Source organism: Puntigrus tetrazona, chromosome 8 (genome assembly GCF_018831695.1).
Source record: "Puntigrus tetrazona isolate hp1 chromosome 8, ASM1883169v1, whole genome shotgun sequence".
Classification (NCBI taxonomy): Eukaryota; Metazoa; Chordata; class Actinopteri; order Cypriniformes; family Cyprinidae; genus Puntigrus; species Puntigrus tetrazona.
The window spans coordinates 16,760,104-16,775,990 of record NC_056706.1 but is presented as its reverse complement, the minus strand read 5'-3'; the positions used below and the strand labels follow the sequence as shown (position 1 = coordinate 16,775,990).

The 15,887-nt window shown below is 35.3% G+C and overlaps 1 protein-coding gene across 1 annotated transcript in view; it reads left to right on the top strand.

Annotated features, from left to right (window-relative positions):
* The window catches only part of LOC122350717 (peripheral-type benzodiazepine receptor-associated protein 1-like), a 72,264-nt gene extending 59,570 nt beyond the window's left edge, over positions 1 to 12,694 (top strand). The window contains exons 5-9 of the mRNA XM_043247402.1: positions 4,831 to 4,953; positions 8,799 to 8,903; positions 10,184 to 10,234; positions 10,706 to 10,726; positions 12,593 to 12,694. Coding sequence (XP_043103337.1) covers positions 4,831 to 4,953; positions 8,799 to 8,903; positions 10,184 to 10,234; positions 10,706 to 10,726; positions 12,593 to 12,694 — 402 coding nt within the window. The remainder of the gene's footprint in view (positions 1 to 4,830; positions 4,954 to 8,798; positions 8,904 to 10,183; positions 10,235 to 10,705; positions 10,727 to 12,592) is intronic.
* Positions 12,695 to 15,887: the final 3,193 nt, after the last annotated feature.

Sequence of the window (15,887 nt, the reverse complement as noted above, 5' to 3'; positions counted from 1 at the left end):
GTAATGATATCTAGAATAGTGCTGTGTTCAGATACACAGTATTTAAGCTTTGGTTCGTAATAGCGTGCTAGAAAGAACTGGAGCTTTCCTGATTCAAAGCGCACATATCTATTTCCTTTTATCTCTTGGTATTATTTATTTATTTATTTTTTTCCTGATCCACCGTTTGTCTACTCTGTATAGTTTCTGTGTGTTGTTTAAAAATGTAATTTCCTGGATAGTGAAGTTAATATCGCTTGTGATGTTGATCTCGAGGTGAGGGTCTGTGGTGTGTAGTCATGGAAAAGCAATTTCCTGAAGGAGCGGTTTATGACAGCGTCAAGAAACATTGTTGAACAAGACATTGCAAGTCAGTTTCCCGCGTGTATGTGTAAGATTTTTTTTTCGAGGGTCTGTCGCATCTGAAGAGTGGATATGAAGAAGTGCTGCTCTCTGGAACTGGCAGATATTACATTCTTGTAATAGCAGAATTTTATAAAAAACATGATTGGATTCATGCTTGAGCAGCAGCGTGTTTACAAGCGCTGGTTTGTCATGCCACTGATGGACCATAGCTGCCATCAAACAGACATATATTATTCGCATAAAAAGCACAACATATCACTTACGTTCTTGTTACCAAACACAGCAGTCTCTAAATATCATTCTTTATTAATATACTTCAGTGCTAGATAACAACTAATCTGTAAATATAAATGTTTTGCTTGTCATTTTTTGGATGGGGTGTTCAGTTGATGTCAGTTATTATTGGTATTCAATATTGGTATCAAAAATGCTTATTATTATATTATTATTATTATTAAGAACACAGCTTCATATTCTTAAAGGAAATCATGATGCTTTTGTCGTTTGATGAATTAAAAATGTAAAATGAGAGAATCTATTTACACTTGCATACGTGAACTTTTTTTTTTTTTTTTGAAAAATTTCCTATTATCATCAACATTCAAAATGCTTTCGTTGCTTAATCCTTTTTGTCATTATTTATTTTTATATTATTGTCAAATGTAAGGGACTTATTTTAACAACAATAAATAATGTTCAGTTATTATTATAATTATTATAATATATATATGAATTGTCCTAGACTTATAATATATAATACAGCAGCATGTATGCATTGGGCTCCATTACTTATGTCTTTCGATGCTGCTCCTGTGAACTATAATCACCTAGTTGGGTCTTGGATGTGCATTTTTCTGATCTCCCCTAGTTCTGTCTCACACCTGCAAGTGTGATGTGTTATCTCAGATTTATGCCCGCTAGCATCAGCACCCCTATAGCCTGCTTATAGTTAATCTTTTAGTCATGTCTGTGTCAGTGTTTAGTTGGAGGCACATCTTGGCATCCCATCCTGGCAGAGCAGTGTCCTCCTGCTGAGCTGTTCGAAGGTAGGCCGTGTCCGAAACGTCCGAGTAGGTGTGTTGTCAAACGCTGTTGCAAAACAGGATCCCTACTCCCTCATTAGTCATTTATGAATGCAGTACCTTTGAGGCCTATAGCAATACAGAGGAAGGAAAAGAGGGAGAGATAGAAAAGGCAGCAGAAATAAAAGAACCCTAGTAATTCAAAATCATCAGGAGGTCTGTAAGTGGGATATTCATAAGTAATGAAGTACACTTTCCACAGTTTATGGTTTGATTTCTAGTAACATACTGCATGCATTTGATTTGCTTAAAGTGGTATTACACCCCAGAAATGTATATTCTGTCATGATTCACACAAATTAAGATCTTCTAAAAATTAAGGTCTTTCTGACTCTGACACAACTACCACAATCAAGGCCCAGAAAGATAGTAAGGACATCATTAAAATAGTCCATCAGTGGTTCAACCTAAATATTACAAAGCTACAAGATTACTTTTTGTGCCCAAAGGGAACAAAAATAACTTTATTTAACTATTATTTCTCTTCCTTCTCGGCCTTTGAGACATATTTACAAGAGTATCACGACACGTAACGTTACGGTTGAACCACCGATGCCACATGGACAAAGATGGTAGCCGTTGACTTCCACAGAATGGAAAAAAATACTACGGAAGTCAGTGGCTACCCCCTCTGTTTGTTACCGACATTCTTCAAAATATGTTCTTTGGTGTTCAACAGAAGTAAGGAGCTCGTACAGGAGCACAGCTCATTATAGGAGAACTTGGGAGGAAATGACAGTAAATCCCTGCAGCTGTGTTTCCCCGTCTAACGGAAAACCTTCCCAGAAGAGTGGAAGCGGGGAGGCTAAATTTTTATTAATTTAAAACACGTTAAAAACGCAGTTCATACAAAGAGTGGCTTTAATATACGTCTTCTAATCAAATTTTACTTCCGCATTAAAGTTCATGTTATATAGCTTGGGAGGTTGATACTGATAATAAATAAATGAAAAGAAAATCCTAAGCAGTTTATTATTTTTAAAGTATAGTTTATCCGCTCCGCCGCCATACAATATACTTAAGCTGCAAATTATTTACAATCAAATGTCACAATCAGGAAAAATTACGCTCACAATTGTAAGAACTTGCTTTAATGTAGGTTTCACGGATACTGTAGTGTGTGTACAGGCAGCAGAGTTTCAATGAGGCTTTATATTTTGGCCTACACTATAGCACAACAGCTCCTTATGTTACGATGCTAAACTGAGAGCTGTGATGGTGTGACGTCTCTGAGTCATGTGAGCCTGCTCTTGCTTGAAAAGAATGGTCCTTCATGCATCACTTATTTTGTGAGTTTACCCCCACTCATCCCTCCCCTTCATCTCAAATAGCTGTTTCAGAGTGAGACATCATTGAATCTGCAGCTCTGTCCCAGCACTCACAATGACAGTCATCAAGATGGCAGCTGCTCCATCTACTCAGCTTGTGTCTATCCAGTCTGTTTGTGGCTCAGCATTACTGGATAGACGACTTTTTTTTTAGCTTACACACGCAGAGCCATTAAAATCTGTTCCTCACTGGAGAAGTTATCTTCCTAACCTCGTCTAGACAACCGAGTCCGTGACAATATTCCAGAAACAGCTGAAAACTCATCTCAGAAAACTCATCACACTTAATTGCACACCGCTCGCTCTTGTAAAACATCAAATCAATTCAAATAACAAAATCAAATAAAAACGTATGAGTGAAAAAGAGCACTTTTAATATTTCTTAATACCTATCCATTTTATCTTGTAATATTTATTAAGAAAATGATTGTGATCAAATAGTAATGGTTCTCTGATAAAGACCACTGATTTCGTTTGTGTATTCTATTGCATTTAATTGTATTTATTGTATTTTCCCTAAGTATAACTGATTTAAGAAATTGCATTTAAAATGTATTTAATTTTTTATATATAATAACAACCATATAGACAAATTAACTATAATTAAATTAAATTATAATTAACACAATTTTAAAATTATTAAAACTTAAAAAATCTTGAAAATGTAATTAAAAACAGAAAACACAAAAATAAAAGACTATTTCAAAATATTAATAAAATATATAATGGTATCTGAGTGATACTAAAAACACTGTTTTTAAGTGCACACAAGGCCTTGACATAAGGCTTCGACTGAATTACTGAGTAAATTGGTTTTCTCCATTTTAAAATCCTTTTTCATTTAGAACTAGGCTTAACCTGTGTCTCTGTAATTTTCCTTGCACTTTTGAATGAATGTTTTCTTTTAAAGTATGCAAATTTTGTAAATTCTAAAACATAAACACGGTGCATGGTGCCTTAAACCGCTTTCACAGCACGATATGTAAAGCTAAAAATAAACCGGGCCTTTGATTAGATATAGTTGAATCGTGAAATGATTTAGAAATTCTTAACTGCCCACATGACCTTGGTGATAGCCGAGTTGTTTCAAAGGTGAAGGAAGTTTCTGAATCGTCATATACAATTACAAAGACATTGTGTATTTCAACATCCCATATCACGTCACAAAAAAATAATATTTATTGAAAGGAAGTATGATCGATTATGAAAAGCTCTCTTAAATTGTTGTACGGAGTCGTTTGTTCAACACCACCATCACTATACAACAACATGCCGGTTGAATGTCATAAGAATCGCAATACAAGTGTAATAGGTCAAACATATTTCCTCTAGAACAAGCGTATTCAGCTGTAATTGCTGTTGCAGTAGGTGTTCACTTCAGGTCAGGTTGCAGATAAGCGATGAGTGTCAGATTGGACAGGCGTGGAGTGTGAGTTCTGCCTCTGTCTCTGACAGCTCAGCTTTTTATCATGACTGACGCTACGATCGATACAGGACGTCAACCCCTCTGCTCTCGCTCTCTAAAAACACCGCTCTCACCCCACAGCCCAGTGCTGACTACGCATGCTCCGTCTATCACATATCAGTGGATAGAGACAAACAGAATATGTCATTTTCAATTGATCAGAGTATTTAATAGCATAATTGAATCCTTTGGGGGAACCTCTTATAGGTGACAGTGGAGCGGATGTGCCTGGAGCTTTCCTGGTCGGGACATCCTGCTGTTAATGAAAGCGTGCTGATAGTTTCACCTGTTAGGCTCGTGGTCAGTGGGTCCAGATAGTTAGTAGTAGCAAATAAAGTATATTTGTGCTGTTTTATCCTTGCTGTTTTGTTTTTAAATGTGACCCTAAGAGAAAACAGGGAATGATGGGGACTGGACCTTGAAATGTGTCATTTGCATTTGTACCAGTGTGGCAAACGTCTGCAAATCATTAGGCCATGGCTCTTATGTGTGTTCTTTGGGAGGATAGAGCGGCCTTTCTAACAGAGGGCAAGCCTGAAGAGATTCTCAAATAATCTCTGTCTCTCTCTCTCTCTCTCTCTCTCTCTCTCTCTCTCTCTCTCTCTATCAGGTGAAAAGTGAGTATGAACAGCTGCAGGAGGCTCTGTACACTGTGACAGTGGAGAGAGATTGCGCTCTGTTGGAGAGGACTGAGCTCCAAGGCAAACTGGAGAACCTAGAGCAGGTGCTGAAGGTGAGAACCGCCCAGACGCGTCGGTGTAAAACACATAATCAAAAGAAAACTCAAGACTTATGGAAAAAGAAAATGAAGCCTATGTTCAACATTTTTTCTTCTATGGTTCTTCAGTTTGCGTTGTAAGTTTTCATTACCGTTACAAAAAGTTTGCAGTAATACCTACATCTATAGTACCTTCCACTAATATTGGCACTCTTGAAAATAAATCTTTATCGCTCATTATCTTTCTCTTATTATCTGCTCTTTAGTTAAAAAATACACAAAATTCTAACCTATCGTTGAAGTAAAAGCAGTTCTTGGCACCCAATGATTGAAACTTCCCTTTTGCAAGATAACAGCTCAGAGTTTTCTCCTGTAAGCCTGCCTATCTATCTATCTATCTATCTATCTATCTATCTATCTATCTATCTATCTATCTATCTATCTTTCTATCTATCTATCTATCTATCTATCTATCTATCTATCTATCTATCTATCTATCTATCTATCTGTCTGTCTGTCTGTCTGTCTGTCTGTCTGTCTTTCTGTCTTTCTGTCTTTCTGTATATCTGTATATCTGTGTATCTATCTATTTGGCTGTCTGTCAATGAATATAAATTATAGCTTTACAACAAATACTTTTATAAAGTGATGTATACATTTTTTGTAATTTTTCGGTCTATCTATATCATCTATCTATCTGTCTGTTGTCTGTTTGTCTTTCTATATCATCTGTCTGTATGTTTATGAATATAAATGACAGCTTTACCACAAATACTTTCATACAGTGATGTGTACATTTTTCGTTAATAATAAGAAACTAAATAATTGCAGTATTGAAAATGACCTTTTTTACTGTAATAAGAATTTAATATGTGCATAATAGTCTTAAAACTAATGCCACAACTTTTTATGGCCATGAAATAGGCTTCATTTTCATTAAAAAAAAAAAAAAAAAAAAAAATTGTTTGTTTTTATATTCTTGGGTGATATGTTATATTTTGTGATATTCAAGTCATACCAAGTCATTCCAATCTAAAATAAAAAAGTTTTTGATCAATTTGGAGTTAAAAAAAAAAAAAATACAGTGTAAATTACAAACTGGACATTTTCTTGACTGATGGCCTGATTATCTTTCATGCATGCTGACAGAGTCAAAATGTCTGGTGGCAGCGTGAAACTGTTATAGTCATTTATCTTAGCGTGAACTGTATCAGTATCCAAGCTCATGAGAGATGTCTCAGGAAATCCAGCCGGCAATGTGTAACGATTTATATCATGACCTCCACTTTCATCTGTGTTTTCACCTCTTTTACTCCCCTGTGTACTCTTTTATATGGTTTAGAGCTGTCGTACACCCTCAAAGTGTGGATCTGTGATCGACTAGGAGTCCTGGAGCGCCCTACCCCTCCCCTAACGTCTAACCCTCTCCTGCCCCTCCCCTCTCCCTGCCTCCCTCCATATTTTTCATTCATCAGGTATCTCTAAAGACTTTACAGAAGCCAGCACTAACTGAATGTGGACCTTTTGACTGAGTACTAACAGCTGGTCTGGATGCTGTATGTGATCTGAATGGTCGGCCGGCTGAGGCACTGCTGAATGCGTTTGTGCATGACACAACAGTTATGCACAATTACACCTCCCCTCACAAAATAAACTAATTTGGCTCTTCTTCTGAATGTGAGATATACGTGCTGTTAACAATCTTAAAATTATGCTGACTTTTTTTTTAATTTCAGTTATGAGGCGAAAGTTTTGCTGAATGTCTGAAGTGTGAAATATGTTGATATCGCTCTTGATTAAAATAGTTTATGCACGCAGATGAATTGCAAAATTAACTGTAACAGCGTGATTATTATGTCTCGAAGGGGTTGATTTTGCAATTATGATTGGATGACAGAACATTTTCCACTAAATATAAAACTAAAACATAATATTGAGGAACCTTAGTTCAAAAAAAGTGAATAAATATCACGATTAAATAAAAAATGATCACAAATAAATGAATGACTGAATGAATGAGTAAAAAAATTGGTACAATATGTATATATGTTAAAATGAATAAGCTATTTAATAAATAAGTACTTAAGTATTGATAAATACGTAAGTAGATCAGATAACATATTTCACACACAGTACGGTTTATTTGTCCTCTGAAGGTTAGATTATTCTAACCTTCCTCTTCCCTGCACTCATAGCAGCATGGAAAAATCCCTCTTTTCCCTTTATCCCCTGTAACCTCACCTGTCACAAATGGAAAGAAAATTGCTAGGTTTTGTCACTGTGTACTTTTAACAGGTCAGAAGAGCTTCTGGGGATGTTGTTGGGCAGTAATGTCGGCGCTGATTGAACATGCTGTGTTGTTTGCACACACCCTTTCATGTACAGAGCCGTGACCCTTAAGCCCTTTATTGATCATGCGAAGCTCCGTGGCTGTGCTTAGTCTGGCTGATTGACATGATGCTTCACTTCTGTTTTTGCTTTACCTGAAGGGGTGAAGCAAATGACACAAACTTGATTTACAACAACATTTTGCTGTTGTTTTCAGTGTAAAGGGTAGTTCACCCAAAAATGAAGATTCTATCATTATTTACTCACCTTCATGTCATTTCAAAACCATATGCTGTTATTTTTCCTGTGGAAGATGCAGTTCAGAACCATGCAACAACAGTTTAGAGTGACTATATCTATATTCCAAGTGTCCTAAAGTCATTCAATAACTTTGTTTGATGAACAGATGGAATATTAAATTGAACACAAGGTTGTGAGGGATAAACTTAGTCTTTACAGTGACTGTATAATTACTGTATAAAGGTAATCATTTTTTTTTTTTTTTTTTGTCTACTCCAATAAATGCGCTGTAATATATCTTACAGTCTCGATTTGATTCCTTTTAAAATGAAATACAGTTCTGATTTTTCACTGAAAAGCATAATCAGCATGTGGCTTTCAAATGACTTTATAGAATCATTTTTGGATGTACTGTCCCTTTAAAAAAAAACATTTTAGCTCATTAAAGGACAAATAAGTGTCTGTATTATGAAGGTGTTAACACAGTAAGGGGCCGTTCACACAGAATGCGCTTTTACTTTTCTGCGGTGGCAGGGGAACAAAAAAAATACAACACCTAGAGAAATGTTTTAAATAGTTTCACTTCTTTTAGGTTTTAGATGGCTGTGTCACTTGCTGGACAATACATCAGAGCAGTGGTCAAGTGCATGTTTACATAGAAAAACAATGAAAAAGCAGCGCAGGGCAATTCGTTCTGTTTGAACAGCCCCTAATTCTAAGTCGACTTGGTCAGGTGAGAAAGAAGTCTTAGCGTTTACATCAGATATTTGAGGATTAGAAGGGATTTTTGTCTCTGGTGCTTCTGAAGACTGATGATCTTTTATAAGCTGATATAAAAAGAGGTCTATAGATCAGTGCAGGGACTTCAACCGCAGCTAAAAGGGTTTCAGTGTGACCTAAAATGATTTTAAAGGAATTATTTCACCTAAAAATAAGTATTTGTTATCATTTACTCATCCCGTCCCAAACCCATACTTTGACATTCTTGCGTGCAACACAAAACTAATTATATAACATCATGTCCAAGCTGCTATTTTACAATGACAGTCAACGGTTACCAAAGCTGTCCCTAAACCCCATCCGCTTTAATTGCATGTAAAAAAAAAAAAAACAGCTTGGACATCTCCTTTTGTGTTCTTCTCAAGAAAGCAAGTGATCATGAGAGTGAGTAAATGACAACTGAGTTTTTATTTTGGATGAACTGTCCTGACTGATGGTTGCTCTCATTCTGTCTGTGTTCATCGTTTGTTGAGTTTCCTCTCACCTCTTGCTCTCTCTTCTCTCTTCCTCAGCATATGCGAGAGGCTGCAGAGAGGAGGCAGCAGCTAGAATTAGAGCATGAACAAGCCTTGGCCGTCCTCAGTGCCAAGCAGCAGGAGATTGACCTTCTGCAGAAGGTGAGAGATCAGGGTTTCCAACCACACCAAACCTTAGGATGGAGCTCATGCACAGGCCAGAGTGTAGAAGACCTTGTTTCATACTTAAAGCTCTTGGTCTATAACAAACCTGAATTTATGCTAGATGTTTTACATGGTTTCGGGTTGGTACAAGGGGCTAGGGGCTATGTCAGTTTTCATTTATTTCAATTTATTTTATTATATTATTTTTGCATTTACATGACTATTAAAATGACATGATATGTATGCCAAATAATATAAAACAATAAATAATATTTTCCTACTTTTTGCACAATTTGACAAAACCTTTAATAGGGCCAAAATTGTTGATTGTTTGAAATAGTTGAAAAAGAAAATACAGAAATATTGAAATGATATTCTTAGTTTGAAATTTATATTAAAATCAATTATTATTATTTTTATGATCAGTTTTTATAATTAAAGACAGAAAGTCTAGCTTTAGGACAATACAAAATCTTTACATTGTGAAAATATTATTGATAAAGACATAAAAAGTGTCTAATACAGTTTTAATGTGACTTTCATATAGTAAAAAAAAAAAAAAAACTCTGACAGAAAAAATCTGGAATTGTGAAACTCCCAGTAATAAAATTCAGCTGTCAAAGTGCTATTAATGAAGAGAGATGTTTAATGAAAAACTGTTTCAGCAATTTTAGGTAACTCTCTGAAATTGTCCTCTCGTTTCGTTGGAATGGAGAGAAAAGTGCCGCTGTCTCGCCACTCAGAGTAAATGACTCTCTAATGAAACGGCAGAGCAGGTGATCAAATCTGACATTTTCTCCAGAACGCGTGAACATTGTCACTCACTGAAACGTTTGAGTTATTGTCTGTCTTTATTGAATGGAGCACTGCAATTACAGAGCAGAATAAACAGAAGAAATGACACACACACACACACACACGCTCATCAGAAGAAGTCAAGACATCGAGAACCACTTTTGTTGTTCTGAAGGTGAATCTCCGTGCACAGTTCTGAAACGTTTTCTCATGTTGCGATGCTGCAGAGGATGGCGCTCAAACAGATGTTCCTCTATTCATGTGGAACTGAATGCTGTTTTCCACAGCTGCTGAGAGTCACAATGAATGACCCTACAATGCACTGCAGTCCTTGTTGCCTAAAACCTATTCAACCGAACTTGAGAATAGAGCGCTTATACGCAAGAGGCGTGTAGGAATATTTTTAGCTGTGACTTTTAATAAGTGTGCCGCGACTGAATTGATGTTAATGCTGTTGTATATTATTTTTGTGTTGTTTATAGGCTCAGGTTGAGGCTAAGAAGGAACATGAAGGTGCCGTCCATCTGTTAGAGGTGAGTAATAATGTCTACTCATGGATGTCAGTGCATGCGTACGTGAGTGTGCATATAAGCATGCATTTTAAATCATATCTTGGCTGACCGTAATAGTACAGCACATTCCACATGCGTCATCGTATATTTTTCTCATATTAGCCAAAAATCTGGCTACCATATGAGTCACGTCCTAACACACCATTTTGACATTTTGAGTTTATTAAATAAATAACTAAAAGTTCTTGTGTAAATATCCTTGTTGAGCATTTTAAGCTAATGTACATCTATTTTATGATTTATGTACCTTCTCCTTTTCATTCATTGCTGGCATTAATGGGCAGTTAAGGGGAAGTGGGGTGGGCGTCTGTACTCATGTTGGGTCTCTGTGACTTCTGAAACTGAAGAAATGCTCATGTGTGCAACTGTGATTTGTTTGGTTCCTTACATCTCTTGTCACTTTGTTACTGGTCTTTTTTTTTTTTTATACAGAATCACTTGGACAGCATGCAGGTATTTTCGAGTTATTTCTCCTCAAAGTTCTGCCTCTCCTCCCCGTGTGATTCATTGGGGGTAGTTCCTGTCACCTCGTTTAGCTGTCCTGTCAATTATTGTACCGCTCATCCATGATTGATCTGTAAACATTTAATCAATATCTTTGATCTATATCGCCATAGATCAAATTATTGAAACTTTTTAGTACTAACCATCAGTCTTCATAGTCATTTTATACATACCTGGCAAAAGTTATTCATGTTTTATAAATGTTCAAAGTAAAACAGGTCGCATTTTGCTTGTCTTTAAATTCAAACGACTGCTTTTTATTGCGCTTTTATTATTTTAAATATAACCTTTGATAATGTTACAACATCACGAACATTATCAAAAAACATTAATTTAATTTAAATTATTTTCATTTAATTGTCGGTGTAAATTATATTAAACTAAAAGGAAATGGAAAATCTTTCTATTTATACGCATTCTATGTCTATAACGTTATCATTATTTTAATGTAATTGTAACAATATATGCATTTTATTAAATTTATTAAAACAAAATTGATAATTAGTTTTAGGATAAGCTCATATTTATTTAATTCATAATAATAAGTATAATTTAGAACGTAAATAAAATATCTAAATAAAAATAAATAAACATAAAAACCTTTAAATATAAAAAAATATATATTTACATATTACAATTAATTGCTTGTTACTTATTTTAGTTGTATTATTTTTGCCATGTTGCCATCTCAATAGAAATGTATCTAATGAAAAACAAAGACAAAAGTTGTCAGTGAATTACCTCTGCCTTCAATAAACAAAGAGTAAAATGTCTTTGACTGCTATTTTAATTTTATAATTAATTTTTTTTGTTAGTTTGAAAGCATTCTGTTGTCTCTTTGGAGTTTTTTTTTTTTTTTTTGCGAGAAAGGAGCTAAACACAGGAGATGAATGAAGCTGAGAGCAGCCTCTGTAGTTGAGTGCATATTTATAAACAGTACAAAGGAAAGTGTTGCAAAAGTCAGTTCGGTCTCTTTACTCAGTTATAAAGTTTCTCATTCACTGCCTGATCCTTTCTGCTCCTACTGTGTTGCGATGCATGGGTGCTGCCTTGTGCTAAATCCTATTAGCGCCTCATGGATATGTGCGTTTGCAAATCAGATCAGTAAGAACAAACATGACTGATGGATTGCAGAACGGGACATGTCTTCCTTTCACCACCTTCCTTTAATTTCCTTGCCTAAACAGCCATATTTAGTCATTTATGTGAATTTGTAACTATGCATAAACACGTTACACGAGACTGTAAGTATAACAGGTCAAGTTACAATTTTGTGTTGCAAACTCACATGATCCTCAAATGTGGTTTGTAGTATTGATGTACAAGTATACATGTGAGTTTCGTCAAATTATCATCAGCTTTTACTGTTATTTTGGCATGCGTGGTACCCTCCTCCATTTAATAGTACTTCTCATCGCTAACATCATGATCAAAACAGAGATTTGATGTACAATAACAGCTGAACATAGATTGACTCCTGTCTTTGTTTGATTCTGTTGGTGTCTGAAGCTGAGAAGTTTCCTTACGCACTAAAGAACACAATCTCTCGATTTTGGTAGGAAAAACCTCCTTTTAGATGAAGGCATTTTTTGTAGTGTTGTAGGTTGTTTGCAACATTCACAGTTGGTAGAGTTGGCAGGCTCTATTCATTAGAATTCATCGGTCAGTTAATGTGAAGTGTAGATGTTAATAAAGCTGTTACCAGTTTTAAATGTCAATGCTTTTATCACAGACCAGCCCAAATGGTTTAGACGTGTTTTTTTAATGCTAGACTTTCTCTTTTCCTTTCTTTCCTTCCCTCTTTTTTCTTTCCAGGCTAAAGTGAGAGAACTGGAGGAAAAATGCCGGACCATAGGTGAGCAGTTTAACCTGCTGTCGAAGAGTTGGAGAAGTTCAGGTTGCAGGCTGGGAAGTTAGACATCCTGAGCAGCAGTCAGCTGACAGGGCGACTCGCCGGCTCACCCACCAAACCCCTCACCCTGTCCCAGCTCCTCAACGGCCTCACTGCCCCCTCCGGGAAAGGTATAGCATGCATATTGAAGAAGGTCATGTCTTGACACCTTCTTAAATATTTAACAGTGTTACATTGCGACATGGTATGGTTTCTTTTCATTATGTGGTGATGGAAAACCATATTTGTTGTTTTACCATTTTATCCATTCTGACTAGAAAATCAAAAATGACCTCACAATCCCAAGTCATCCTAGATCTTAAATCGTGTGTGTGTGTGTGTATATATATATATATATATATATATATATATATATATATATATATATATATATATATATATATATATATATATATATATATATATATAACGTCAAGTTAACCTATAAGCCTCTGGGTGTTTGGGTTCTTCAAAACAAATTTTTTTAATATTTTTAAAATTACAATTCAAGTCACTGACCTACAGATAAACAAATGAGGATAAAGCAATACTATGTTGGTAATTAATTAAAAGTCAACAACGAAAAGTTGTTGAGTCCCCGACAACAGGCTGACATGCATTCAAGGTCAAAAAAACGTTAATTTTTTTACAATATACATGTATTTTGGCTTATTTCTTCAATGTGTTTCAAACAATGTGTTTAACGATTCATTTTTCTAAACCCCTCCTTTGCATAATGCTAATCCATGGTGATTGGTGATTTCATTTAAAGCAGTGCTTGTGAGCTTTTACCAGTCAAAAGTTTTCCCAGGTCTGCCGCTGCAACATACATCAACATGAAATGGCTTTGTTTTAAAAAGGACTCGTTTCAGTTATTCAGAGTCGACTTTTAAAAGGCCATAACTTTACACATGGTGCGCTTTCAGATTTAAAACTTTGCAGGATGTTTTCATTTACTTTTTTTTTTTTTTTTTAAATCTCTAATAAAGAAACTTTAATGTTGACAAATGACACACTTGTTGGAAAGTTTTACCTACTATTTAAACATGAAACCTGCATGCTCTGTGTGTCTTTGTTTATAATAAAATTAGGGAATTTTTAGGGAATAATCACAAAACAATTTTTTCCCATGTTTTATTGTTAATAGCCTAGTAAATCAAACCCTTTCTTCACCAAAAAAAAGTTTAATCAGTTTTCAATATTAAAATTAATGTACCATGTCTTCATTTGATAACCAGAAAAAAATGTAAATACCATACACAGCACATAATTGCTGTGTACAGTACAAAAACATATGGTGAGGGGAAAAATAAAATATTTCATATGGCCTAAGCCAGGATTTTGTGATTTTCAAGTTGTACATGCCTCGTGATGTTAACTAATTAGACATGCTTTTTGATTAATGCAGATTAATTTAAACTGAATTTAGAAAAATTTAAATGAAAAAAAAAATAACTCAACAAAAAGCCTAGGGAAAAAGACTGGTTTATTTCCTGTCCAAATTCTTTTATAAGGTATTGATTGATTATAGTTCACTCATATTTTGCTCACCTTTAGTTTACCATCCTTCATCCTTTACCCTCCTCATAAGGCACTGCTGAAACAATGTCTAATGCTGAAAAATCTGAAGACTGATAAGATCAACAGCAGGTATGATGTGCTGAGATGGTGGGAGGAGTATAGGACCATACACAGTAATGAAGTAATCAGTCACCTTTTGTGTGTGTGTGTGTGTGTGTGTGTGTGTGTGTAAAGGTAATGAGGATTCCATGAGTAAGATCTCAGAGCTCATTCGGCCTCTGCAGATGACTGAGGGGAGAAAGTAGAGCTCCTGTCTGTCAAACCCACGTTCCTGTCACGCAGCACACCCTCCAGCCCACGGCGGGCAGCGCCTCTCAGAGGTGCGGCCCGTCATCGCTACTACTGTGAGTATGACAAACAAACCAGCGTTAGCTCGTTTTACCTTTAAAGGGGCCATGAACTGCCCTTTTTTATTATTTTGTATTGTTCTCAGAGGTCCACATCAAGATTTTTGCATCAAAAAAACGAATTTAGAAGTCATAGGCTCGGATTGGCTAATAGTTGTGTATGTTTGGCAGCCTTCATAGATGGAGAAATACTTCATGTAAGACAAAACAGTTACTCACACTTGTGTGGTGTGGCGATACCGTCGGAACTAATACAGTCGACAAAGCAGTCTTTTTGAAAATCTCGCACTGTGCCTTGATTATAAACAAATCCATGGTAAAATAAAGTGAACAAAGGAAAAGTTCTTACTGACACAGTTTGGAACTTCATTCGAAGCCATCTTTATAGTTTGGTTTCTGCTTAGAACTTCTCTTCTTGCTTCTCTTGTTATTTACACTCATTGTGCAAATCAGTGGGCGGGCGTTGATCTTCTGCTGTAGAGGTGGTGTTTAGCCACAAGATAAAACTGTAAAGTAGAACATGCCACAAACTGTCGTATTGGCAGATTGGCTTCAATATAAGCTGTTTTGGACTAACAAGAATGTTTTGGGTTCTGAAACTTACAGGATGCTTAAAGTAAAATGAGCTTTTATATGTTATTTAGGATAATTTTGATTTCTTATTTTATGACATCTTTAATGTCAGCCATTTTACAATTTGTACAATCTGTTTAATATTTTGAAGCAAAAATTAAATATATATAAAAAAACTAAAGTTCTACAGGAAACAAAATATAATACAAAATCTACAAAACTTTATTTAGAGGCTTTATCTTTATCTGAAGGGGAGGTCAGAGCTTGCAAGCCAGTTGATGTGTTAATGTACTTAATGTTGATTAAGTTTCTTTGTGCATGTTACAAACTTAAATGTGTTACTACACATATTTTTATATTTAATAACATTTATTGTGTAGTAATCATTTCACAGGCTGCGATGAGTTACTGAGATAAATCTAGTACAGATATATATGTGTGTGTTTTATCTAAATGTAATTTATAATGTATTTGAGGCATGCTCTATTGTTCATAGGCTGAAGGGGTTGCAGGCACTCCTTTTTGCACCATGCCCTTCAGAAATAACTCAAGAAAAACTTAAAACATTAAAAACTGTGCTATAATTACAATGTTAATCACTCTGGAAAAAGTCTTTGAAAAAGTCTTGTGATAAATGTTCACTTATATTTTAAGTATTTGTAAAAAATTTTACATGCAATTATTACAAAGTTGAAAGATTATTTTTAACAGCATGAGA